Source organism: Sturnira hondurensis, unplaced genomic scaffold (genome assembly GCF_014824575.4).
Source record: "Sturnira hondurensis isolate 20B ecotype Veracruz unplaced genomic scaffold, ASM1482457v3 Scaffold0005309, whole genome shotgun sequence".
NCBI lineage: Eukaryota > Metazoa > Chordata > Mammalia > Chiroptera > Phyllostomidae > Sturnira > Sturnira hondurensis.
In genome coordinates, this window is record NW_028077940.1 from 489010 (window position 1) to 515007 (window position 25998).

At 49.2% G+C, this 25998-nt stretch overlaps 3 protein-coding genes across 3 annotated transcripts; 2 read left to right on the forward strand and 1 right to left on the reverse strand.

Annotated features, from left to right (window-relative positions):
• Positions 1-7871: 7871 nt before the first annotated feature.
• POU5F1 (POU class 5 homeobox 1) lies at positions 7872-12709 on the forward strand. The gene is made up of 5 exons (XM_037046810.1): positions 7872-8288; positions 11022-11136; positions 11437-11567; positions 11898-12056; positions 12215-12709. The coding sequence occupies exons 1-5, from the start codon at positions 7872-7874 to the stop codon at positions 12479-12481; spliced, it is 1089 nt and encodes a 362-aa protein (XP_036902705.1). The 3' UTR covers positions 12482-12709.
• A 1037-nt stretch (positions 12710-13746) lies between these two features.
• Positions 13747-17323, reverse strand: TCF19 (transcription factor 19). The gene is made up of 4 exons (XM_037046811.1): positions 17116-17323; positions 16148-16709; positions 14728-15280; positions 13747-14142 (listed from the first exon to the last, which is right to left on the reverse strand). The coding sequence occupies exons 2-4, from the start codon at positions 16383-16385 to the stop codon at positions 14133-14135; spliced, it is 801 nt and encodes a 266-aa protein (XP_036902706.1). The 5' UTR covers positions 16386-16709; positions 17116-17323; the 3' UTR covers positions 13747-14132.
• Positions 17324-17519: 196 nt separating this feature from the next.
• On the forward strand, positions 17520-20705 carry CCHCR1 (coiled-coil alpha-helical rod protein 1). Its single transcript, XM_037046812.1, has 4 exons — positions 17520-17664; positions 18682-18748; positions 18827-19040; positions 20239-20705. The coding sequence occupies exons 2-4, from the start codon at positions 18733-18735 to the stop codon at positions 20618-20620; spliced, it is 612 nt and encodes a 203-aa protein (XP_036902707.1). The 5' UTR covers positions 17520-17664; positions 18682-18732; the 3' UTR covers positions 20621-20705.
• The last annotated feature ends 5293 nt before the right edge of the window (positions 20706-25998 follow it).

The following is a 25998-nucleotide window of genomic DNA, read 5'->3' on the forward strand; positions in this document are numbered from 1 at the left end:
ATGCAGATAAGTGAGTGCAACACGTTAGGCATTGGTGAGTAGGTCCTATTTTTTTTTTAACAGAAGTAGAAAGGGAGGGAAGAACCAAGTAGCCACTAAATACCAGGAGACATCTGAGGCACTCAGTACTCAGGAGGCCTCAGTTTGACCAGACAAATGCCCGTTGCATAACCCAGAACTCAGGCTGTGTGACTCCCCACCCACCCAATTTGTGCCCAGTCCTAAATGTGTTAGCCTCCCCTATTGCTTTTACCTTGCTCCTCGCTGTGCATTTTACATTTATTGAATAAACCATGTGATTCAAGCATCTTAATTTGGTCTGGGAGCCTTTTTGTTCTGTGGCCTGTGGGGTACTGGGTACTATGCCAGAAGGCTTGTAGTCACTGTGGCATCAAGGCAATTGCCACACCACAACCCAGTACCAACTTGAGTAAGTGGGTAGATTGATGGTTATAGAATTTGCCAGGATTGTAGGGTGAGGATCAGGTTCTATACTGGGGGGCTAAGAGGATATGCTTGGTTTGGTATGTTGGGTGTGAGGTGATGTAGGGCATTAGGTCAAGGTGGCCCACAGCTGTTTGGATGCACTGGTATGACTGCAGGGATTTAGAGACTCAAAGTCATCACTATTTAAAACAATGAGCCTGGATGAGATCCTGCAGGGAAGCAAGAGTTTTCTTTCTCACTGTCCACTCCACATTCTCCTTACCCACTCTTTCAGTGCCCTAAACCCTTTGCTCACAGGAGCCTTGTGGGACCATCTATTAGAGATAATCCTTTCCCACCATTTCTTTCCCCCTCAACAGCCCTTTCTCTGTGCTGTGACTGCATTGCTCTTTCCCAGCCCAGCTCAGGACAGTCCTTGTGAGTTCCTAGGCTACTTGAATGACCAGCATTGGGCACCCTGGTCCCTGGTCCCCGCCCAGGCACCCAGGGGCTTGGGAGAAGCTATCCTCAGACTGAAAGTCAGAGTCTTGTCATCACCCTAAGGAGCATCGTGGAAAAGAACTTCCAGGGCCACAGTGATGGGGGCCAGGGTTGGGACTCAGATACAGAGTTATTCACTTATTATTGTTCAACAAACGTTTATAAAGCCTGGTGCTGGCCACTGAGCTAAGCACTCTAGATATGGCACTGTCCACTGAGATTTTGATATTATCTCCTTCTTCCATTTGGCACATTTCATCCCTGACACCAGACCCTGTTATGTACCCAGTAGTGCCAAATGGACTGGATATTGGGTATTGGGAATTGGAAAGGCTAGAATGTAAGTCTAAGACTCCACTCTTTCCCTAGGCAGGAAACAGGACTAGAGAGTCCCCGTCATTCTTGGCTCTGAAGCTTTCTCTGCAGGTGAAAAAAAAAATTATATCCAACCTTTTCAAATCCAGGGTCTGGGAAATCACTGGCCTTTTTTTTGACACAGCCACCTCCTCACCAGCACCAGTAGGTACAGGAATCCTGGACACCTGGTCAGGGTCCCAAAGAAAGAATATGTCTAACCTACACTTTCTTTTCATCTAGCAAACATTTGAGGGTATAGTACATGCTGTTCGTTGTGCTATTACCAATAATCAACATTACAGAGCAGCTACTAGTTTTGAATTCTTAACTTGCATGTATTGCATTAACACTGGCCTGCATTATCTCATTTTGATATTTACTTGTGAAATAAGGACTACTATTATCTTTTATCCCCAGGTGGGGAAAGTGAGGCTTAGAGAGTTTCAGTTACATTTGCTATGGGCAGTATGGCCAGTAGTGGCCTTTATACCTAGGATTTAAACATGATGCTGTGCGGGGCACAACACATGGGTCCCTGCCTTCAGAAGGACTCAGTGTGGTAGGTTAGTATCATAAGTGTGACATGAGCAACACAAGCTGGGAATGCAGTGGGGTGCCACCTGGGGCTAGGGATAGAGGTTGGGGCACAGCAGGACTATTGGTGGTGTGCATGACAGAGAAGGTACCTATGCCTGGAGAATAAGTAAGGGTTTATCAGCTGGAAAGGGAATTCCAGGCATTTTGGGAAGTGGTGGAAATAGAGCTGGAGAAGACCACTGTTTTGCTCTCCTTTAACTTTGGAGTTCTTCAGAGTCAACACAGTGTTCTGTGCATTTCAGAGGAAGCAGAGTAGCCAGTGGAACTGCAGATAAGAAGGGAGAGGAGCAATCCTTCATGTCCAAGAGCTGCGTCCACCCTCTCGAGGACAGGAGCAGGGAAGGAGGAAGGGCTGAGGACACTGTGGGGCAGATGGGACAGCAGGCCTCTCAGCCAGCCCCACAAACTCCTTCACATTTCCTGTGTCCCCTGTGAGCATACCTCTGTAGCTGACCAGTCCAGTCATTGTGTTGTCTTCTCTCACACACATTTGATCAGTCCTTTCTCCACTTGGTGTTCAAGTTCTAAGCCAGGGCTTAGGATCTCAGCATACTCAGTTCTGACCAATAGTCACTGTGGAAGGCAGTGTGAATGATGCATGGGTGGCAGCCACTACATGTGAGAGGTTATGCAGTTCGCAAGTCTCCCTGGTCTAGGAAGTCTTTAGGTCTCCTTCCTGTCCAGGTAGCCCCTCAGAGCATGTGACTCTCAACAAAGCCCCTGGAGGAAAACTATCCCAACATGTGAGGCCTTTGACTTCTGTCCTCCATAGTCCAGTTCGCCTAGTTCAGTGATGGGCCACTCCTGAACCCTAGTCCCTGGGACCTTAGCCACTTGACTCCAGGAGGGTGGGACTTCTCAGAGCCAGCAGTCCACTGAGATGCCCTTTAAAATGCACAGAGGCTCTCTTGTCTGGTGCAGCAGGCCAATGCTGGGTCTCTGCAGGACCTTAGGTGAGCAGCCAGAGCGGCCCAGGTGAGGCAGGAGATAGGAAGGGGAAAACTCCAGAGGTGACCAAGGACTAAGATAAAGTACATCAATATAGGACAGAGACCCTGTTCTAAGACCGGTTGTTCCCACTTTCTGGAAAAGTGCTGAATCATGGTGACTAGCACCTGTGTAGAAGATGCTACATGACCCCTGCTTCATTATAATAGCATTATAATAAGTTAACATTGTGTGCCCCCCTTCCCCAGTGGCCAATCAAGGAAAATCATGGGAGACCACATGCACAGTAGGTTTAAAGTAATACAACTACTTGTACATGTGCAATAGAAGCCCACCAAAACTAGCCAGGAAGGATCTGCCCTATAAGAACAGAATCCCTCCAGCCCCTGAGGTCAATCTCTGCTCAGAGTTGGCCTGCTCCCATGTTCTGTGAAGTGTATTACCCCTTAACGAATCTCTTTCTATGCTATAAACTCTCTGTGTGTTTGGTTCAATTCTTTGTCCATGATCACCAAGAACCTGGTTACTTGTGCCCACCTGTGACACAGAGAAAGGTGGGGGAGGGGGAGCTGTAGGCAGGCACCTTACTCTGGAAGAAGTGGGAGAAGGGCAGGACAGCTGGTATGTTCAGAACTGTAGAGCTGGAATTGACCTGAAGGACCATCTGGTGTCTCTCTGGGAGGCTGAGGCCTCAGAGTGGCAATGTGGAGAGCAACAGATGGCATGTGAAAGAGGAGGGAGTAAGTTAGCATTTCTGTTACTCTCTTGCCTTTGGCCTGGGTGGTCTCTTCCTCAATATATACCTCTCTGTTTTCCATGAGAAGTTTTACCTCCTGAAGTGTGTTTCATGTAAGCTCCCAACCGCTGAAAGCCAAATCAAAACTGGCCTGCCAAGCCTCTCATACATATCTTAACCAAAGTTGAGGGGGAAACCTGCCAGATTTCCTGGGAAAGCTGCTTGGAGGCTGGAGGGGGTGCAGGGAGGCCTATGCAGACTGTCCCTGGGTCCCTCCTTTCCTATCCATCCAAACCCAATTTCTCTGTACAGAGAATCTATATTCTTATGCCAAGTAAGAGCTAAGGGCAGGCAAGACAGTGCACGGGAATGGGCAATAATTTTACGTGTGGGCTAGAAGGAAATTGAGGGTTTGCTTAGTCTAGTTCCTCTTGATTAGGTGAGGAAAGTGAGGTGCAGGAGAGGGAGGTACATCAGCTAAGGAGTCAGAGGCGGGCCTAGAAACCAGCTCTACAGACCCTGGATTTATTCCTGACCTCTTCTCCCCTTCTGGCTTCCCCACCACACCTCTTGCCTGTATCTTCCCATAGGGGGCAACCAAAGAGCTGTAAGCTACCTCTATTTGAGGTAGTGTATCTGGAATTAAGAAAAGAACACTTAACTTTGCAGATTTCATGGGTCAACTGTTGAGAAGAGGGGCTCTGGTTTACAGGAAGTAGTGGAATATATGTAAATTGAAATAAAAGAAAATAATCACCCAAAGTGGGCAAGCCCTTATTGGCCAAAATTAATCCTAGGCTGTGATAGGGAATAAAGTCATTTATTTGAGAAAAAGAGCTGCATCTCTGAAAAACAGATTCATATAGCACTCCACTCTATACTGCACTCCAAGACAAAGGGGAGGCCACCTTTTATACAGGATCTTCTTGCTCACAGTTCCCATTTTGGTCTGTTTCATGTAAATGAGGTTTCCAAATTGGACTGTTCCGATTGGTTGGTATAGATGCAAATGAGGATATAGTTCTAATCGAATGGGGCAATTCCAGTCTATTGGTAGAAAGATGACCAGGGTTTCCCAGCATATTTGTCTCAGGCTCTGTGAACAGCAGGGCATAGTGTGGAGAGTTCAGTCTGAGGTTTTTCCTGGAATGTGAGGAGCCCCTGTCAACAGATGGCCACTAGGTTCTTGTTATTTACAAAATGTGGGCCTTACATTAACCATGGGGAATATATCTCAGAAGATCAATTCCTTCCTGAGGTTCACATCAAATGAAACCCTCTGTGGGGTCCATAGCCTGACCCTTCTTTCCTTAATCATCATTTTTACCCTCTCTTCTGCCTTCAGGTTGACAGAACCCAGAAGGCAGAATAAGTGGTTTGCTACCCTGGTATAGAACAAATCTCTGTTGGTCCTCATCTAAGCCCTTTCAGCTGTTTTTTACAACCAGACAGCATCCCTACACCCCAGCAAGGGGTGGATGGCTGACAGCATCAAGGCCACCTCCACTCCTGTGCAGCATGCAGCTGTCACACCTGGGAGTGTGACCTCAGTGCCCCTCCTGGCTGCCCTGCAACCACACAGACTCGAATTTGTCTCTGTGAAGGGCCTGGACTCTGCACTGCAGTGAAGTGTATGTGGAGAGTCTGTGAGCCCAAGCCCACACTGGCTTCAGGGTTTAAGTTTTTTTTAGTGACTTTAAGAGCAGGAGAGCCAGGAGAACCAGGTCTGACAATTCAGCCCTGCTTCCAGTCTCCTCCAGACCCGCAGCATTGGGTGGGACCTACAGGAGCCCTTAGTAGAAGTGAAGCCGCCTACCCTGCAGGCCTCACTGGAGGGTGGGAAGGGGAGTGGAGCACAGCTCTGCCTTGTCAGCACAGAGCATTGCTGGAGGGCCAGCTAGAACTCCAGACAACCTTAACTTATCATTATGGTTCTGGGTCAGGCTCCAGGCAAGCACAGGGATGATCCTGCTCAGATGTCTGGCCATAAGCCAGTCAAGTACCGGGGACCCACCCCTCCAACGGCTCACTCTCTGGAAAAAGCCTGTTTTCCAGGCTAGAAACATACCATGTAGAGCAGCTACAGACTGTTATCTAAAAACAAAAGGGTGGTGTTGAGTGGGGAACCGGACTGGCCTGGAAAGAGGGTTTTCTGGGATCCTAGAAATCAGCAAGCTGAGGAGCCTGGGTACAGAGGGTTTTGGCGTGTCCTAGGCCTTCTCCCTCTCCTCAGAGAAGCCATCTCCTTGGCAGACAGATGCAGGAAAGACAAAGGTGCTGTGAGGGCTTTGTCTTGGGGTTTGGGGAGATGGCTGGGGAGGGGCCCCTCTCGCTCCAAAGCACTCTCTCCACCCCCGACCAGGCCCCTAGACCTATCCTTTTGGGCAGTTAGTGGCTTAGAGGTAAATATAACTCTGGACCCACTTCCCTATAGCTCTCTCATCAGTCCTTTGGGAAGTGTTGAAATGCATAAATACAGTTCATTGTCTAAAAGGCACATACAGATGGACATAGACTCAGAGGAAGATAATGTGCTGAGAAACCTCACAGCTATCTCCAAGATGAAGACAGCTGCCCAGTCAGGATGGCTCTCCCGGGATCTCTAGCCCCTCAGAAGGCAGACCCTGGCCAATGACCCCAGCCAACAACTCCAGACAGGGCTGGAATGAAGAGATGCCTGAAGTCAGCAGAAGTGAGTGTCCCAGGCTCAGGATTCTGGCCTTCCACACTGAAGCTGGCGGGGGGCACCCCCCTATTCACCCCCGGGCCTCCATTGAAGGCAAGTTTTGGGAGCTGACAAACTTCATCCTTCCCTCTCAGACAGGCACTCTGAGGGCTATTCTCTCGTAAACAGAATTATATACTAGGTGGGCAGTGTGAACCCTCAGGACAAGCCCAGAAAAATAGACCCGAAGGGAGCTTTGGGGCAGGCTTCCTGCACCACCTCCCCAAACTACTCTCACCTCCTTCGCATCTAACCTCCAAGTCCCCCTAAACCAAGCGGGGGTGGGGTGGGGTAGATGTCAGGCTTCACTCCAGAGACCACCAGAGGAAGCAGGCAGGATACCTAGGTCCCAGCGGGGGCAGGTTGGAGGCTCGGTCTTTGAGGAGGATTTGGAGTGGGCTTCTGGAGCTCTTTTAGCCACTCTGAGGGGGATTCTGTGTGAGGGGACTGGGGCTAGGGGGTTGGGGAGCAGGAAGCTGTCCCCAGGGGAGCTATCCAGGCCCATTCAAGGTTTGAGCACTTGTTTAGGGTTGGAGCTGCCCCCTCTGGGGACCCGGATTGTCCAGCCAAGGCCATTGTCTTGTCCCCTTCCCCCAGTCCCTCCCAAACTTCTTTGAACCTGAAGTCAGATATTTTTCTCCCTCCTCCCTCCTTGGCTTTCTCCACCCAGGCTAGGGCTGGAGGCTTGGGCTGGGCCTGTGGGGGAGGGAGAACAGCCAGCTAGGTACTAGATATTTGGATCCTTGAAGGAGGGGCAGGGAACCTGGTCTCTGGGTTCCACAGTGTGGGCCCCGTGAGGGGCTGTCTAATCCCTCTGTCTGGACAAAGGTTGAGGAACTCAGGCCCAGTCACTCCAGAGCCTGGCCCCTAGAAGGGTAAGTGGGGGTTAGTCCCTGAGTCCGGGAGGTAAGGGGCTGTGGAGCGGAAGCCTGGGGGTATGGAAGAGAGGCCTTGTGTGGCAGTCTGCTGGGGAGAGAGAGTGAAATTCACAATGTGCACTGGGCCTCCACAGCTTTGGGGTAACCGAAGAATGCCTGGGTCCCTGGACTGGGGGTGGGGAAGGGCATCAAGTGGCTGATGAGGAATTGAGGGGTAGCCCCAGCAGTACTTGGTGCACACACAATAGATGTTTGAGGAGTTGGGCCCCAGTGAGGAGATTGTGCCAAGGTCTTTTGAGAGGGGCCAAGCACCTGGGCTCCTGAAGAACATGGAGAATGCATGGAGGGATCCCAGAGAGCTTTGAGGTATGCAGAGCTGGAGGGAGGGCGGGGAAGCCCGGCAAGGAGTTGGAAGAGAACGTGGGCATGGGGGACCTGCAGCCAGGGTCTTTGGGGCTGGGCCAGGAGAGTGGCCTAATTGGGGCTCCCAGGCACACCCCTTCCACCGACAGCACTACGACCAGCAGGCAAACACAATCCGCCTCAGTTTCTCCCACCCCCACCGCCCTTTCCTCCCCCCATCCAGGGGGCGGGGCCAGAGGTCAAGGCTAGTGGGTGGGATTGGGGAGGGGGAGAGGTGTTGAGCAGTGCCTTGGAGAGCCTTCCTTTCACCAGGCCCCCGGCTTGGGGTGCCGTCCTTACCATGGCGGGACACCTGGCTTCCGACTTTGCCTTCTCACCCCCACCGGGTGGTGGAGGCGATGGGCCAGGAGGGTCGGAGCCAGGCTGGGTTGACCCTCGGGCCTGGCTGAGCTTCCAGGGACCTCCTGGCGGGTCGGGAATTGGGCCGGGGCTTGGCCCTGGGGCTGAGATGTGGGGGATTCCCCCGTGCCCCACGCCGTATGAGTTCTGTGGGGGTATGGCCTACTGTGGACCTCAGGCTGGAGTGGGGCTGGCGCCCCAAGGAAGCCTGGAGAACCCCCAGCCCGAGGTCGAGGCGGGAGCTGGGGTGGAGAGCAACTCCGAGGGGGCCTCCCCCGAGCCCTGCGCTGCCCTGCCTGGGGTGGTGAAGCTGGACAAAGAGAAGCTGGAGCCAACCCCCGAGGAGGAGGCGAGTGAGGTGCAGTGTGACTGGGAGGTGGCTGAGGGGGAAGGGGAGGCCAGAAGGGGAAGCGGTGGCTGCAGCTGCCTAGGCCTGGAACCCAAGAGACGGGGCTGAAGGGGCAGTCCCGGGCACGGGGAGGTGTGCGGAAATCGCCGTCCTGAGAGCAGGGCCAAGGGAACTGGGGCCAGAGTTCTGAGAGAATGAAGGGAGGGTGGGGGGGGGGAGGGGTAGCTTGGGGAGTCAGGAGCTGGCCCAGGCTGGCCTTTCTTCCTGCCTGGCCTTCGTTGTCAAGTATGTCCCTTCCACTTTCTGAGCCTGACCAGGGTGAGGTCACTGAGACCCAGCTTAGAGTTTGATCCCCTTCTCCCACCTCGAGCCCTTCTTGATAATTTGATTCGTAGCAGACCCAAGATCTTGGCCTCTGGGTAAGCGTGGCCTCAGGGTAAACACGGTGCTTAACCTGGGGTTATTGTTCCTGAAATTCGAGGGTGTGACTTGTTTCTGATGGAATCTCCTGTTTGGGCTATGTGTGGACAGTGGAGTGGCTTTACCTCCCCTCAAGTTCAAGGCTGGTCTCCCCTTGGCCTCTGCCTCCGGTGTGAGTGACCATTGTGCGAGTGTATGCCCAGAACCCTCTCCTAGAGAGTTGGAAGTACTGAGTGCAGCCGAATTCCTTAAGTGATGAATGGGGAGGAAAGTGGAAGAGTGGAACATCTGCAGACTGTTCCCCAAATGTAGGGTTTGCTGAGGGACTGAAGACTTATTTCCATGTCCAGCCCTGCTGGGGACTATTAAGGATGTATAGGTTCCAGGCCACTGAAGAGACAAGTGTAAGCAATTAGAGATCAAGTACTAAGCCTGCAGAGGAGGTGTGAGTGGTTCCAGCTGACCTGCGAGCCCTCGACTCGACTCTTTTGCTTCTCCTGAAGCCGTTTCTGAGCCTTGAATAATAATGGCTGCCGATTGCGGTCCATTTCCTAAGCGCCTGGCTGTGTGCTCAATTTCTACATCATTTCATTACCTGCCACAAAATCTCCTAGGGAGGTATTATTATTAGCCTATTTCACGGGTCTTAACTGCTAAATGACAAAGCTAGGATTTGAACTGGGGTTTACCTTATTTCAAATCCCCAAAATAGGATTGGGAAAGCCCTGGTGGGGACAGCTGAGGACATGTATGGGTTTGAAACATTGGCTGAGCAGAAGTTGGGAATAAAAGTTAGCCTATGTGAACTTGATGTGATTGATTACCCTTGAAATACTTACCAGAAGCCTTCCAGGATCACAAAAAGGCCGAACTCTTCTGGTCCCCTGGGCCTTCACTGGAGTGCCCCAGGGCTCAGTCCTCCACCTGTGTTCTATTTACCTTCCTTCCTCTCATCCACTCTGTAGGCTCGGGGACTTTGTTCATAGACTTGATTGCTGAATTCTCCATCTCCTGCTGGGATGGCTCTCTGAGTCACTGTACCTCACCTACTAGCTCAAGGCCCAAACCAGGCACCCTCATTCCTTGATCTCCCTACTTCCGCACCTTTGGAAACAACCACTATCTTTGAACACACCCCTCAAGTCAATACTTACCACCGTAGTTCTAGCCACTACTATCTGTCTGGATAACTGTAGTTCTCTCCCTGATTATACCCTCATTTCCTCCTTAGTCTCTTGTCACTATGTCAACTAGAGTGAATACCTTAAAATATGAGAGTCACATCATTTCACTCACTGCAACATCTGCAGGGTCTGCCCTGCTTGCTCTTCTGATTTCATAGCTCCCTGCCTTTCCTTCCCTCAGCCCACTCACCCAGCTCCAGCCACGCTGGCCTTGCACCTGCCCACCTTATCTGCCACCCTGAGACACTTACACTTGACTTTTTCCTTTGCTCAAATTCACCACCCCCAGCTTATTTAAATTGTCACCTTCCCTGTAATATCCTACCCTGCAGTACTCTGTAATCCTCTACTGTTTCATTTTTCATGCTTTTCACTTTTCATGATCCACACAGTGGATAGTAATTACCTTCCTCCACATTAAAATGGAAGCTTCATGAGGTCAGGACATTTATTTCTATTTTTCTTAGGATTTAAAAAAATTATAGTATATTTTTTATTACCATTTATTTCCCCCATACCCTTTTCTATCTCCACCCACCCAGGCCAGGGCTTATTGTCTACTTTGTGTAGCCACTGGCTTATAGAGGTATTGAATAAACCTGTTGAATTAATCAATGAGGTGGCTTCCATATTGCAAAAAGGTTGAGAAAAAAAAAACCCAGATAATTAGCTTTTTAAATAACTGAGCACTAACTATACACAAAGCACTTTGTTCATATCTTATGACACCTGTAACTTTTTGTGGTGTGTTTGTGTGTGTACATGCCAGGCCATAGTCTGGACCCTGCAAGTAAGCTGGGAGAGTGAGTATATTGAAATGAGAATCAGACATGGTACTCTTTATTTCTCTAGGGCTGTCCTGTCCAAAAGCTTTTGTATTAAATGAGCTGACCAGCAGGAGCTCCCTTTGTGACCTGACAAGGGTTTTCCTGTTGTGCACGGTGCTCCACAGCTATAGATTTGTTGCTTTCTGGGGTGAATGGCGTTTGGAGATAGGTTGTTTCAGGTGTTTGGTGGGCAGCCTGGATGCAGAGATACTCCCAAAGACCACTCCTTGGGACACAGATGGGAAGGGGGTGGCCAACAGTTGGTGTGTTTGTGTTCTTAGACTTCTCTGCCTTTTTCAATGCTGTCTTAGGACATGAGAGCTCTGCAGAAAGACCTTGAGCAATTTGCCAAGCTCCTGAAGCAGAAGAGGATCACCCTGGGATATACCCAGGCCGACGTGGGGCTCACTCTGGGCGTTCTCTTTGGTGGGTCCCCCTCAGCATGTTCTGACCCATAGGACACAGGGACCACTTCTCCCCTGGAAAGAATATTCCTGAACCTGGGCTTTTTCTACCAAGGGAGTGAGGGGATATTGTTCCAGGGGCACGCTCTACCCTCAGGCATGAAGAAGGTAAAGAGGAAGGGGGAAAGGCACTTGGACCTTTACTCTCTCTGGGAAGAAGTGGGACCTTATGAGGGTGAGAAGAATGGTGACACCTGGGTCTTGGGGTCGTGAGGGCTCGGCCTGCTACCTCACCTTGTTCTCTTTCAACTGACTTCCTCAGGGAAGGTGTTCAGCCAAACAACCATCTGCCGCTTTGAGGCTCTGCAGCTCAGTTTGAAGAACATGTGTAAGCTGCGGCCCCTGCTGCAGAAGTGGGTGGAGGAAGCTGATAACAATGAGAATCTGCAGGAGGTGAGGGCGGGTGGGATTCACAGGAGACTGTTGTGACTCAGCCCCATGTCCATTGCTTCCATCCCTCGCTGGCAGCTCTGCTTCTTGGTGAAAGTATCCCTCCACAGGTGGAGGGTGATTCCTCAGTGCTGCTGGGACAAGGTGCAGAGCTGCTGGTCTAAACTGCTCTTCCTTGCAGAACCCTTCTTTCTCATACCACCCGACTCTGGTGACACATACTATCAGTGCTCCTTAGCAATTTGCTCGAGTCACTGACCTCCTAGTGCTGCTATTGCTCAGCTGATTTGAAGCCTGCTCTCCTGTCTTGTCACCCGCTCTCTACCTGCCCAGATATGCAAAGCAGAGACCCTTGTGCAGGCCCGGAAGAGAAAGCGAACGAGTATTGAGAACCGAGTGAGGGGCAACCTGGAGAACATGTTCCTGCAGTGCCCGAAGCCTACCCTGCAGCAGATCAGCCACATCGCCCAGCAACTTGGGCTGGAGAAGGATGTGAGTGCCGTTCTAGTCCTGGAGTACTCCCAAGGCCACACCCCCTTGCACTAGCTCTGGCTCCTGCCTTCTAATTACTCTGGATCTGTTGGGTTTGGGCCAAACGACCCACCTCCTGGAGTTTTTGAGCCACTCTCCCTTGTGTCTTCCACTTCTAGGTGGTCCGAGTGTGGTTCTGCAACCGTCGCCAGAAGGGCAAACGATCAAGCAGTGACTATTCTCAACGAGAGGATTTTGAGGCTTCTGGGCCTCCTTTCTCAGGGGGACCCGTATCCTTTCCTTTGGCACCAGGGCCCCATTTTGGTACCCCAGGCTATGTGGGCCCTCACTTCACTACGCTGTACTCCTCAGTCCCTTTCCCTGAGGGTGAAGCCTTTCCCTCTGTGTCTGTCACTGCTCTGGGCTCTCCCATGCATTCAAACTGAGGTGCCTGCCTTCTTACCACAGGAGGAAGAGCAAGGGAAAGAATCCTGAGAGTTGTTCCAGGGCTTTGGGATTAAGTTCTTTCTTCACTACGGAATTGGGAACACAAAGGGTGTGGGGGCAGGGAGTTTAAGAAACTGGTTGGAGGGATGGTGAAGTTCATTGATGCTCTTGATTTTAATCCCCACATCATTTTTATCACTTTGATCTTAAATAAAGAAGCCCTGGGACACAGTAGATGGATACTTTGGTTTATCGTCTAGTTACTGAAAGGGTGTGCAGATACCCAAGTAGTTGATAGTAACTTCTCTCAGACCCAAATGACTCTGAAGCCAAAGTGCCAAACCTCCTTACATCACGGAGTGTCAGGGAGAGCTGGGACTGGAACTAAATTTATTTGTAGAGGACCTTAGAGGCATGAGCTAGTTCTTCAAAACTTGTGACACGAGATCCCAGGGAACTTGAGTTAAACAACTTATTTTCACCCACAGATGTTGCTACTATGTAGCCCATTCCCTAGTAGGAGCTGGCTTATTGCTTTCCTCACACTACTTTGGATGGCCTCAGTGGTGTTATCCTAAGAAATTAAGTCTTTAGATACTTATTTTCTTCTGCATAGAGCCCCAACTAGACACTCTCCATCTTGTATTTTCTTTCTTTTTAAAAATATTTTATTATTTTTAGAGGGGAGGAAGAGAGGGAGATAAACATCAATGTGTGGTTGCTTATTGCACTCCTCCTACTGGGGACCTGGCCTGCAACCCAGGCATGTGCCCTCACTGGGAATCAAACCGGCAACCCTTTGGTTCACAGCCTGCACTCAATCCATTGAGCTAAACCATCCGGGGCTACAGATGGGTCTTTTCAAATTGAAGCCAAGACCCTCCACCAGTAAAAAGTTTATGCCTCATTTTGCAGTGGTCTGGAACTGAACCCACAGTGTCTTGGAGGTAGGCCTGTACTGGTGAAACCTGTCAACGTTCTGCCATCTACATGAAACTGGCCACACCCCAACCACCTAATTTTAAGGGCAGTGGATGTTTTCTTTTAAACTAGAATCATTAATTACCCATTAATTCCTTTTTTCCCATCTCCCACCTCCAACTCACCACATATATTTGCATTTTTTTCAGTGAGCAGCTTTAAGCAGCTTTAAATACAAAGCAGCTTTGTATTTCTCTGCCTTTTCTGTTCATTTCCCCTTCCCCTAAGAGTTCACATTTTACAAACCTTTCCAAGTCCATTTTCCCAAGAAATGGAAAGCAGGGAGCAGAAGACTCATTCTTTATTTGGAAATGAAAGCAAACCTCTGAAAAGCCAGGCCACAAACATGGCCAAGTGGTAGGATTACAGTTTGGGGGCTGTGCCCAGAATGCCTTAGGTGGCGCCATCCAAGTTGAGAACTCACTTGTTTGGCTCTGGGGCTTACATATTCCCAGGAATGGATGGTCTCTGCAGCTGATGAGTGCTCAGATCACAGATTTTCTAGGGTACATGACAGGACCTATGACTTGGAATAGTAGGAATTTCTAACTCACTGGCAACTTCCTGAGGGCAGCATTATCTTTGGCAGGAAACCATCTCTTCTGTCACCTTTGCCATGAGGGCCTGTTCCAGACCTTGAATCCATAGTAATGGACCCCTGCCCTGTAGTCATTCCCTCCTGGGGAGGCAAGAGAAGAAGGAGGCACTTATTAGACCTGCTGGCATTCCACTGTGTCCCCCCATGGACTGGAGGTACTAGCTCTGTCATCTGGCCCCTTGGTGAGCCTTGGGTCTGGACACCCATGTGACACCCTGGGCACCTGAAGTCAGCCTCCCAGACAGCCTGGATGCTGTAGCCAACACGGGCCATATGGAGCCAGATGTCACATCCATCATACTGAACCCAGGCCACTGTCTTGGGATAGGCAGCAAGGGGCTGCACAGGGCTCCCCTCCCCCAACAGCAGGGAGAGTCATGTGGGTGCTCACTAGGTGCTTCAGAGGATGCCAAAGTTGATTTCTGAAGAGTGACAAAAGCCAGGGTCACTGAAAACCTGTCAGAGAAGCCTACAGCTTTACCTGAACAATAAAGTAAACCCAGACAGATTGATCTGACTCATGGTGAACCTGGTTAGTAGCTCTAACCCAAGCCATCATTCTTGCTGTCCACCACCCATCTCCATTACCAGCAGGGGGCCACCTCCCAACCTGAGGTTCTAAAAGAATCAATAGGCAGTGAAATTGAGACACCCATCTCCACTTACCCACTGGGTGTCAGTGGGGTCTTCTCTACACAGAGTTTCTTCCTGGGCTCTCTAAGGACCCGTGGGGGGCTCTCAGGAGACTCGCTCTCATCATCCAATTCTGTCAGCACTCGGTGAGCAGATTTCCTCCTATTTCTTGGGTTTGGGGCAGAAGGGGTGATCCCCCTTTCCCCAGGGGGAGTGCGAGCAGGCAGGCTCTGTGCTCCACTCCTGGAGAAGGTGAGAGGCTGGGGCTGGAGCTTGCTGAGGCTGCCTATAGAGTTGAGGATCAGTGTGGCTTTTGGTGCAGGAGACAGGGTGAGGAGGGGGCGCTGTGGAGCCCCCTGAGGGGGCAGAATGGGCCGGAAACCAGTTCCAATTCCTCCTCCTTCCATAGACCGTGGGATGGTAATGGCAGCAAAATCTTGAGGTTTTACTCGGACTTGCTGAAACATGAAGTAGAACTCCGAGGGGCTGGTTCCTGGGGGCCCTTCTGGGCCAAAGGTCAGAAGGTCACCATCACTCAATTCCAGCCTGTGACCTCTTGGGAGTCGGACATTGTTGACTAAAGTCCCTGTTGATAGTGGGGCACCAGACATACAATACAGGAATGACAAAAGCAAATGATCAGTTAGGAGTGGAGGAATCCAGCCCTGACTGATTTTCTGGGGAATGTAAAAACATGACACCTGTCATCAAATGTTCATATCTAAGTCCTTCAGGTGATATCAGATGTGATGTTTATGCCTTCCCACAGGATAGACATATGGAGGGAATAGATCCATTCTCCAGTCTTCTGAGGTCTGGTTCTCAGTAATGCTCACTAATCCAGCTCCAACTCAGCATAGTTCAGACTCTGGGTTCCACTCTTGACTCTACCACTTACTAGCTCTGTGACCCTGAACAAGTTAACTTTTTTGTGCTTCATTTTCCTTGTCTGTAAAGTGGGGACATTCAATGCATTTAAAACAGTGCTTGGTTCACCAGGACGCACTAAGTGAATACCAGTAACTATAGTTATCTAATCCCCACACTTCCCAAACAGACCTTATAAAGTCTTCCATATTACCTAAAAGGAGAAAGACGGAGAGAAGTGAAGTGACAGGCCTAAGGCTGGCAATGACCACTGCATCAGGGAGGTCATGTCCACATCATTGAGACCTGATTCAACATATCCTAATAGTAACAAGGTTCCTCAAGAAGTTTGAAAACTGTCAGGTCTGAGCTTGGGTTCCCCAATGGCCACAGAACATCCCCACTGATATTTCCCTGATGCTGCCCCAGGCTATGGAACCACCTCCCAGCCCCTGTATGAGTTAAACGGGGACCAGAAAGAGTTTCAGAGAGCTGACACCATCCATACCGGTGGAAAGACCGAGGTCCAGACCACCCTGTACATCAAACCTGATAGGCAGGCCCCAAACTGCTGCTTGCTGCTCACCTTGGCTGCTGCGATCCTCCAGGCTGACTCTCCAGTCCTCACCCTGGCGCTCAGCGTGCAGCTCCGCATGGACTCCAGAGATGAGGCCAGGCTCCTGTTGGGGCCGCAGGGCCACATCACACAGGTCGGCCCTGCGGCCCAAGCGGTAGGTACAGCCAGCCCCGCCTGGAGGGTGGAAAGTGTAGAGGTCACCGCCCCCGTTGCCCCCTATTCTCAGCAGCTGGAAGCAGGGCAGCATGGGCGGTGCCCACTCCACACCACCTCTTCCACTTCAGGGATTCATCACCTTTCCCACTCCTGAGCCATGTACGGTGGCCTACGTTCACTTTCTGGTGCAAACTTGAGCTATGCTTTGTGCAATTTCTATTTTGAAGCACAGTCCCGGGGCAGTGCAAATTCAGTGTTCAAGGATCCTAGGCACGCGATGCAAAATTGGCTGTCAAGACGCTTCAAAGCTGAAAAATTTGGGTAAGGTTCTGGGGCAGTGCAAAAACAAACACGTCCTATGGCACCTTGGATGAATCGGAACCTCAGGCCGAAAAGTATTCCAGGAGACTTCAATCTGTGCAAGGAAACATACCATTAGGCAGCTTCTGGGGAACTGCAAGCTAGTTGTATATGGGGGGAGCTCTTACTTCCGTGCAAGACCAACTTGTCATCTCAATGTAATTCGGAGAAAAGTTTCTTCCTGGCAGACACGCTTATCCAAATAGAGTAGCCAACCCTCCTGCACGCCCACGCCTCGCTCTTGCGACCAACCCCTCATAACTAGTTAGCTTGAACCCCAGTGAGAATTGACTCCACTGTCACCCCCCCCCAAAAGGAAGTGCAAACGGGTCCCTATGTTCTCCAAAAAAGACCTAACTCCCAGCTGCCCAGCTTCTTCGAATGGGATAAAAAAGCTCCCTGAGACCGTGGAAGAAAAATCTAGCCTTCTCCCTGCCCACCCAGCCCAGTGTCGGGTCTACCGCGTGGTGCAGTCTCGGAGTGGTCTCTTCAAATAGCGCTGGCCTGTGCGGCGTCTGCGACCCTCGGGCTCCGGCCGGGGCCGGCGCTCTGCGGCTGTTTGACAGCCAGTAATTCGGACCAGGAAGGGGCATGCCCTGCGCGCGCGAGCAGTCCCGACCCCGCCTTCGGAATTCCCGGGTCTTACCTTCGAGCCGGCTAACCCTATGCCGTTTCTGATTGGCCAGGCCTTGTGGCCTCCTCCGTTCTATTGGCCAGGGCCCTCCATGTCCCGCTTTCCACCTTTTCTGATTAGTTAACAAGTTTTCCCGGGTTCCTGGAGTTGGGAGGGGCCGCCAGGGCGCGGAGATACCAATGCAATAACTGGGTCCGGCTTTGGACGCTACTGCGCCTGCGTGCACCTCTTCCCCCCTCCCCCTTCCGGGGTGAAACCTGGCTTTGGAGACGCCCGCCACCGGGGCCGCTCTGCGAAAGCGCAGTTAGGGGCGGAGACCCGCCTGCTGCGAGGTGTAAGGGGTGTGACCAAAGGGCCAAGGGGGCTCTCATGCTCGGTAAGAGGTCATTTGGGAGGCGCCGGTTGGGGCGGGAAGGGGCTTAGAAGGGGTTCAGGAGTGGGTTCCGGGGTTCATAGTGGAAGAGGGGATGGGGCCAGGCGAAGGAATTGACGAGGTGGTCCGAACAGCTTTAGAGCTCAGAGTCTGTCCTGGGAGTGGAGGGTTGAGAACCGCTTGAGTGCGCGGAGGCGAGTGCTTCCTGTTGAGCCGAGATGAGGGTGACAGTGAGAGAGCAGAGTAATGCCTTCGGAGAAAAAAGCAGATTAGGTTGTAGCGGGAGAGGGATCCCAGACTGGGGGAGATAGGTGAATTTGGGTGGAAGAGTGGGGACCTTGAAGAGCCTACTGGAGAGAGGGATATGGGTGACAGGAATGGAAGCTGAACAGATAGTAGACAGAAACTGAGAGGAAGTTGCTGGAGGGGTTTGGAAGAGATGGCAGGAAGCTGGCTTTTCTGCTTCCTGGATTCCCAAGGGTCCTAGGGCAGCCGTCCTGCCCGACATGGGACCTTGTCCATCTGGGGCAAGGTCTTGGGCCAGTGGTTTAGTAAGGAGTGACCCAGGGATCCTGGCTGGGTGGTGTGTAGATGGGCTTCCCCAAGATATAAAGGGGACTCTAGAGACTTGCTTGATAGAGACTTGCTATCTAGAGACTCTAGATACTGCGTATCTCTTTTCTTACCTGTGACCAGGAATGGCAGAGACTAGAAACTTGAAGAGGAGGGTAATGCGTTGCCCAGACACGTTGGAGTAAAGCCTAACAGCGCCCTCTCAGCCTGTCTCAGTAAATTCCCTCCCACCTCATGGTTATTGCCATGGTTCTATCAGGAGCCAGGTTGGGTCAAGCAAGTGATATTTGGGTTTTTACTACTTCTTTCTGGAAGTAGGAAAAGAAGAATTTAGAATCCGGTGGGCTTGTTATTTGAGGATTATGACTTTGTTAACTTTAGGGGCTTTCTCTTTGGAATGTGACCTGAAAATGGAATTGCAGTGCCCTTGTTTCTCCTGTTGTCCAGGGGAACATAGATGGCTGGACACAGAATCTAGAGACTTCAGATAATGTGGAGATGTTTCAACCTTCAGGTCAGTGGGACATGGCAGGGGGACTGGTGATTTTCTCTCACTGGGAAAGTGACCAATGTTTTCCTTGTAATTCCTCAGGTTCTACTGGGCTCATTCCCCCATCCCACTTCCAAGCTCGGCCCCTTCCAACCTTGCCAAGAATGGCTCCCAACTGGGTCTTAGACATTCCTCTGGTCCAACCCCTGGCCCATCATGAAGTCTCAGAGAGGCGGCCCAACAACCAAAGACCTCAAGTGATCATGTGGGAACAGGATGTTTCTGGCAATGGGCAGCAACCAGGGCAGAGAGGCAGGTAGAGTCCACTGTCACTGTTTTCTCAGGCTTGCTTGCCAGTGACCCTTCTTTACTGGAATAGATTCCCTACCTTATTTCATACCATAGTCCCATAGTTCATTCATTTTTCCATAGTAACTATTGGTACAATGCATAAAAGATAATAAGAGCATGCTAGGCTCTAGGGATGGGGATTAAAAAAACAAAAACAAATAGGAGAAATCCTGATATCAAGGAATTTAAAATCCTAAGGGAAGAGACAGGCTGATCATAACAAGGCAAGATGAAGACATTCACACTAGAATCATGTGCTGTACTAGTGTGGACTCATTCTGTGTACGTGCTGTTGGTGCTGGCTGTGCTATTTGTTGATATGTTGTCTGTAAAACTTCTTATTCTTGGTGTTTCCTGTGTGTCTTTTCCCTGACGTAGTGGCATGTCATTGTGCTCTAGAGTGGGATTGTGAATGGATTTGCCCTGGACTCCATCAAAGAGGAAAGAACGTGATGACAGAAGGGGAGCACTGGAGCAGGTGTCAGGAGACAGGGACTGTTTCTAGTTTGGCTGCCAACTACAGGTGCTTTGGCCAGTCAATTACTTTATGTAGGCTACAGTTCCCTCCTTTAAAAATCCAATGGTTCTGGGCCTCAGTGGGGGAGCTAAAGGAGCTGTGCCAAGAGCTGTGTTATAAGCTGCTTTAAACTTTATGTGACACTAGTAAGTAGACTGTTCTCTAAAGGTTGGAACTATGTAATTTATTGAGGCAATGTCCTCCCAGACACCTCATATAGTATACCTAACACTGTGTAAATGCGTTCCTCTAGTACCTGGCCTTGCTGTATACTGGAAGCCATGAGCTTTCTTTCTCCGCTTCTCAACTTCTTGCCCTTAAATCAGATTTGGAAGTCTCTGCATATACTTCTAACTTCCTCATTTTAGAATGTGTAGCCTAATGATTTGCACATTTGCTGTTAAGACATCAGTCTATACCTAGCTCTCTAGAGAGCCATGCTTCATGATCTCAGCCAGTGTTTAGGTTGTGTGATTCCAGACACGAGACACCAGGCCTAATATGATTAGTGGAGCCTTGAGGAATGACATTGGTGATGGAAATACAGAGATCCCCATGGCCCAACTTTATCTCTGCCTCTATCATGCCCATGGCCACCTTACCAGTACCAGAGATAGGTCTTACCTGTGCTAACCTGTCTTTCAAGGTCCGTGGAGCTACAGGGGTCACAAGCCTTGAGCCAGCAGGCTGAGCTAATCTCTCGGCAGCTGCAGGAGCTGCGGCGGTTCGAGGAGGAGGTCCGGGTTCTGCGGGAGACTTCACTGCAGCAGAAGATGAGGCTGGAGGCCCAGGCTGTGGAGCTAGAGGCTCTGGCACGGGCAGAGAAGGCTGGTCGAGCTGAGGCTGAGGGCCTGCGTGCTGCCTTGACTGGGGCTGAGGTTGTCCGGAAGAACCTGGAAGAGGAGAGCCAGCGGCAGCTGGAGGAAGTTCAGAGGCTGCACAAGGAACAGGTGAATGTGGCAGTAGAAAGGGCTTGGCTTCACGGTGGGGAACTGGGCAGTGGCTTCCCTGCAGAGGGCACATGTTGAAGGAAAGCCCCCCATGAGCAGTGGAGTGATGAGAAAATTTTGGGAGAAGGCAAAGAAAACATGACCTGAATGGAGGGAGACCTTAGTATTTTGGTCCTACTCAGATTGCTCTTTTTTTTTTGTTTGTTGTTTTAAAGATTTTAAAATTTATTTTTAGAGAGAAGGGAAGGGAAGGAGAAAGAGAGGGAGAGAAACATCAATATGTGGTTGCCTCTTGCATAACCCTCCTGGGGACTTGGTTTGCAACCCAAGTGTGTGCCCTGACTGGGAATCAAACTGGTGACCCTTTGGTTTGCAGGCCGGCACTCAATCCACTGAGCCACACCAGCCAGGGCCTCAGATTGCTCTTGTTCTTAGGACTCACTACCTGAAGCCTCCTTCCCCTTGCTACTAGTAGAAAGTAGTCTGTTTTTCTGTTTCACTCTGGGTACCCAATTCATCTGGGAGCTCTTGGGAAAAGTGGTCCTAAGGTGGCCTGGGGAACTTACTCTTCCATCCCTAAGGTAGGAGCCAGGCCTCTGCTGAGTGCATCAGTGAATCCCTGCCCTTCTGAGTGTAGCTGACAGCCTAGGGGGAACACACATTCAACATGGATTTAATCCTAAGTAATTACTTGCAATTGGGAGAAGTGCTTAGAAGAAGGACAAAGGAGTCTTAAGCTGGTAGGGGAGTTAGGAAGGTTACCATCAACATGTTGAGAAATGAAACCGTAAAGATAATGGAAGAAAACCTGGGCAAATTCTTTGCACCTTCGAATGGAGAAGGTCTTTGCATATGAATCAAAGTCCAGAGCCACTAAAAAAAAGATTGGTATGTTGACTTTACAATACTAAACTTAGGAATGATAAAAGAAAAATAAAAGGATAAATGACAAAATAGGGAAGAATATAGCTCATAGCACAGGAAAAGACTACTATCCCAGCTATATAATGTGTGCCTAGAAATTGGTAAGGGGAGTCAGCAGTCTAGTCAGAAAATGAACAAAGGAGGTAGTTCAAAGAAAAATATAAATGGCCTGTACATTCATGAAAGAAGCTTAATATGGCTAAGGTGGAGGCATAGGTATAAAGGCTTTGCTTCTTACACAGCCAAAAGAAGGACAACAACCAATTTAAAAATGAAAAACAACCAGAACTGCTAGGAAATTGAACAATATAGAAGTCTGACAACCAAGAAGTTAAAGAAAAGAAACATTCATCCAGACTGGTAGAAGGAGTGGAGACGGGCAACTGGTATGGAGAAGACACCTAGCAAGGTGGCAGCTGGCAGACTGGGGGTCCCATATTCATGTGCGGATATTGGGAGGAACAACTGGGGAGTGAGATGGACCATGCAACCCAGGGTTCCAACGTGGGGAAATAAAGCCTCCAAATCACTGGCTGTAAAAATCTGTGGGGGTTGTGTCAGGACAAACTCTCAGTCTCACAGGAGAGTCTTGGAGGGATCCATGAGGCCCTAGAATGCACACAAACTCATCCACCCAGGAATTAGCACCAGAAGGACCCAGTTCACTTGTGAGTATCAGGGGAAGTGACTGAAAGAGGTGAGAGCCAAGCCAGCAGCATTGTTCCTTCTCTGACTCTTCCTTCGCAGACAGCACCACCAAGCAGCGAGGTGGGTTGCCCTGCCCTGGTGAATACCTAAGACTGCCCCTTACTACATAACAGGAGTGCCAAAACAAAAGAAATATGATCAAAGCTCCAAAAATAGAACTAAGCAATCAAGAGATAGCCAACCTATCAGGACTAGTAATCAGGACACTCACAGAAATGTTTGAGTATGGTCACAAAATAGAGGGAAAAGTGAAGACTATGAAAAGTGAAAGGAAAATGTACAGGGAAGTAAGAGTGAAGGGAAGGAAACGAGTACTCAGATAAACAGTTTGGAGCAGAAGGAAGAAATAAACATTCAACCAGAACAGAATGAAGAAACTAGAATTCAGAAAAATGAAGAGAGGCTTAGGAACCTCTGGGGCAACTTTAAGTGTTCCAACATCTGAATCATAGGGGTGCCAGAAGGAGAAGAGGAAGAGCAAGGAATTGAAAACTTAAACTTTGAAAACATAATGAAGGAAAACTTCCTCAATCTGTCAAAAGAAATATACTTCCAGTAAGTCCAGGAAGCTCAGAGAGTCCCAAAGAAATTGGACCCAAGGAAGCACATACCAAGGCACATCATAGTTACATTACCCAAGATTAAAGATAAGGAGAGACTCTTAAAAGAAGCCAGACGAAAGGAGACAGTTACTCACAAAGGAGTTCCCATAAGACTTTCAGCTGATTTCTCAAAAGAAACCTTGCAGGCAAGAAGGGGCTAGAAAGAAGTATTCAAAGTGGCAAGAAAGGCAAGGACCTACATCCGAGATTTCTCTAACCAGCAAAGCTATCATTTAGAATGGAAGGGCAGATAAAGTGCTTCCCAGATAAGGTGAAGTTGAAGGAGTTTATCATCACCAAGCTCTTATAGGAAATGTTAAAGGGACTTATCTAAGAAAAAGAAGAATATCAAAACTATGAACAGCAAAATGACAACAGACTCACAACTGTCAACAAATGAACCTAAAAAAAAACAAACAAACAAAAAGGAAACTAAGGAAACAACTAGAACAGGAACAGAGTCAAAAATGGAGATCACAAGGAGAGTTATCAGCACGGAAGGGGTAGGAGGAGGATGGGGGAAAAGGTACAGAGAATAAGTAGCATAAATGGTAGGTAGAAAATAGATAGGGGGAGGTTAAGAATAGTATAGGAAATGGAGAAGCCAAAGAACTTTTATGAATGTATGAACATGGACATGAACTAAGGTGGGGGAATGATGGTGGGAGGGAGGGTACAGTTCAGAAGGGAATAAAGGGGAGAAGTAATGGGATAACTGTAATAGCATAATTAATAAAATATATTTAAAAAAATAAAATGTAGTTCATCAAAATTTGAGGAGCAACGAATACAGAAAAAAGGATAAACCTATTTTCCTATACTAAAAAAAAGTAATTTAGGGTTTGAGACCTCAAAATTCATTCCCTAGGACCCAGTTTGTTTATATGATAACTCTCACCAAAATCTGTAAGTGACTACTTTGAAAGAAAAAGAAAACCTATAAGTTTAGAGTTTAGAAAAAATCTTGGAATACATAAGAATTTAATAGGCCATGAAGTGGTCTGGGTTCATCATTCATTCAGTTATTATCTTATACTATTAATTTGTCCATTAATGCGGGGAGCCCCGGGAGAGTATAAAAAGTAAAATCATACAGTTCTCACTCTCAGGAAGCTTAAAATTAAACTGAGTTAGACAGGATTTACATGCAAATTTAAATAATAATGTCACACATAGTAGGGATGTATACAGTTAAATGATTACATGAGGAAACACCAAAGTGATAGTCTTGGAAGTCGACATGTGAATTCTGATGAGAGTCAAGGGGAGGAAGCTGGAACAGTCTGGGGAGTCTTCCAGGAGGAGGAAGCAGCAGGAGGACAAGCTGTCAGGCAGGACTGCCTGGAAGGGGCAGAGGGGATGGGGGGCAGTCCCCTCCGGACCCACCACAATGTGTGTGTGTGTGTGTGTGTGTGTGTGTGTGTGCGCGCATGAGTGCATGGGCCATCCCCAGCTCTGCTCTCATGTGTGCTGTTCCCAGCTGCCTAGAGCGGCCTTCCTCTCACCTGCCAATCAGATTTCTCTTCAGTGATGAATATGCTCCCACTGGCCTTCACTCCTGCAATGGCTACTGCATTCTAGGTGCAGCTGTGCCTGGGGACTGTGATTCATTTCCTGGCAGTCCACCCCTTCGAGCCTTGGGGGACAGAGGCAGTTCTGCACATTTCTTCTCTGACCTCTCACCATTTGGTTTGGGTGCCTACTTACTCCCAGTGTGCTGTCACTTTTGCCAGCTGCTGAGACTTTGCCAGGGACAGGGAGTTCTGGAAGCACCTGGAAATATGTCTCCCATATACTCAAGCCTGCCCCCACCCCACTCTAAATGGACTGACAAATATGAGGACATCAATACCTTAGTTCTCAGAGCCCAGGTTGCTCTCTGCAAAATTTTGCTGGGCAAAATCATCCTTTCCTTTCAGATCCATATTCCTGAGACAGGCTAGAAGTAAGTGAGGACAAGAAGAATACAGAAACTGAGACAGAGGGTTAAAGGTTGAAGCAGTTCACAGCCATCTACCGGTAAAATTTAAAATTCTATCTTCCCTAACCAATCACCCTTAGGAGTAAATAAATGATTTATACTTTTACTCCCCACTCAGGGAGCTAGAATAAATCCAATTAGTGCCAATCACACCCAAGGATGAATAAAGTCAGGGGGTCTCAATCTCATTTTGGTGTAGTAGTTACTTTTCCTTTTTACTGCCTGTGTGCTGCGTGACCACTGTTGTCAAATGCCCTACAGATTCAGCGCTCACTGAATTTGCACAATGACTCCACTGTTATTGCCATTTTGAAGAAGAGAGAAAAAGAGACCAGGGAGAGGTATAGTCATGCAAGGTCACACAGGGGACAAAAGTGGGGTTTTGAAACTGAAAAGGTTGGTGTTTGTGCTGCCGATTACTACCAGAACCAGTAAGTAGAGACACATATTGGCTTTTTATGGGCACTTTATTCAGAAAGGTAGGTAAGGGGTTTAGAAAAAGGGTTAATTGGATAAGAGTTGCAGTCTGGTGGTCATTTTCCTAGTACTTCTTTATCTGTTGATCAACAGTTCTTTATCTGCATCAGGAGCATTCCCTCCCTGGAAGACAATGGCGTAGACCACATCTCCATTGCCTGCAGACCGCCTGGGGTACAAAGGTTGAATTGCTCATCGACCTCCTGGAGTCTCGTGATTGAGCATTCTAATTTCGGGAATAACAGCTTTCCACAAGCATTAGTCACTTAAGCCTATCAACTAAGGCTAAAATCTTCAACTCTTTGAGTTCCCCTATCACTTTGAACTCAGGTCTGTTCTTTGTCAATGTCTCTGGTTTTACTTAACTACATTTTCCCAACTCTTTATTCATCTGTATACCCCTTACACAAAATACAGTGCCTGGGCCTTCGTGGACACTTAATACATTGTATTTGTCACAGTTCTCCAGAGAAACAGAACCAATAGAATATAGAAATTGGCTCAAGACTCTGGAGTCACAACCTGTCATCTGCAGGCTGGACACCAAGCAAATTCAGTGCAGAGTAATGCAGTTTGAGTCTGAACCAGGGGAGCAGACAGTGTAGGTCTCAGTCTTTGAAGAGAGGTCAAGAGTGCCAAAGTCCAGGAGCAGGCGAAGGCAGACACCCCAGCTCACAAGGAGAGTAAATTCATCCTTTCCCCATCATCACGTTCTATTCAACCCTGAGACTGGGTGACACCCACCCACAGTGGTGAGGGCACAT

Excerpts from the sequence above, each read along its gene's own strand:
- POU5F1 (XM_037046810.1), top strand. The coding sequence starts at position 7,872 with ATGGCGGGACACCTGGCTTCCGACTTTGCCTTCTCACCCCCACCGGGT. Across the intron at positions 11,568-11,897 it reads ACAATGAGAATCTGCAGGAG|ATATGCAAAGCAGAGACCCT; the intron begins GTGAGGGCGGGT and ends CTACCTGCCCAG. Across the intron at positions 12,057-12,214 it reads AACTTGGGCTGGAGAAGGAT|GTGGTCCGAGTGTGGTTCTG; the intron begins GTGAGTGCCGTT and ends TTCCACTTCTAG.
- TCF19 (XM_037046811.1), bottom strand. The coding sequence starts at position 16,385 with ATGCTGCCCTGCTTCCAGCTGCTGAGAATAGGGGGCAACGGGGGCGGT. Across the intron at positions 15,281-16,147 it reads GGAGGATCGCAGCAGCCAAG|GGACTTTAGTCAACAATGTC; the intron begins GTGAGCAGCAAG and ends CACTATCAACAG.
- CCHCR1 (XM_037046812.1), top strand. Across the intron at positions 19,041-20,238 it reads CAACCAGGGCAGAGAGGCAG|GTCCGTGGAGCTACAGGGGT; the intron begins GTAGAGTCCACT and ends CTGTCTTTCAAG.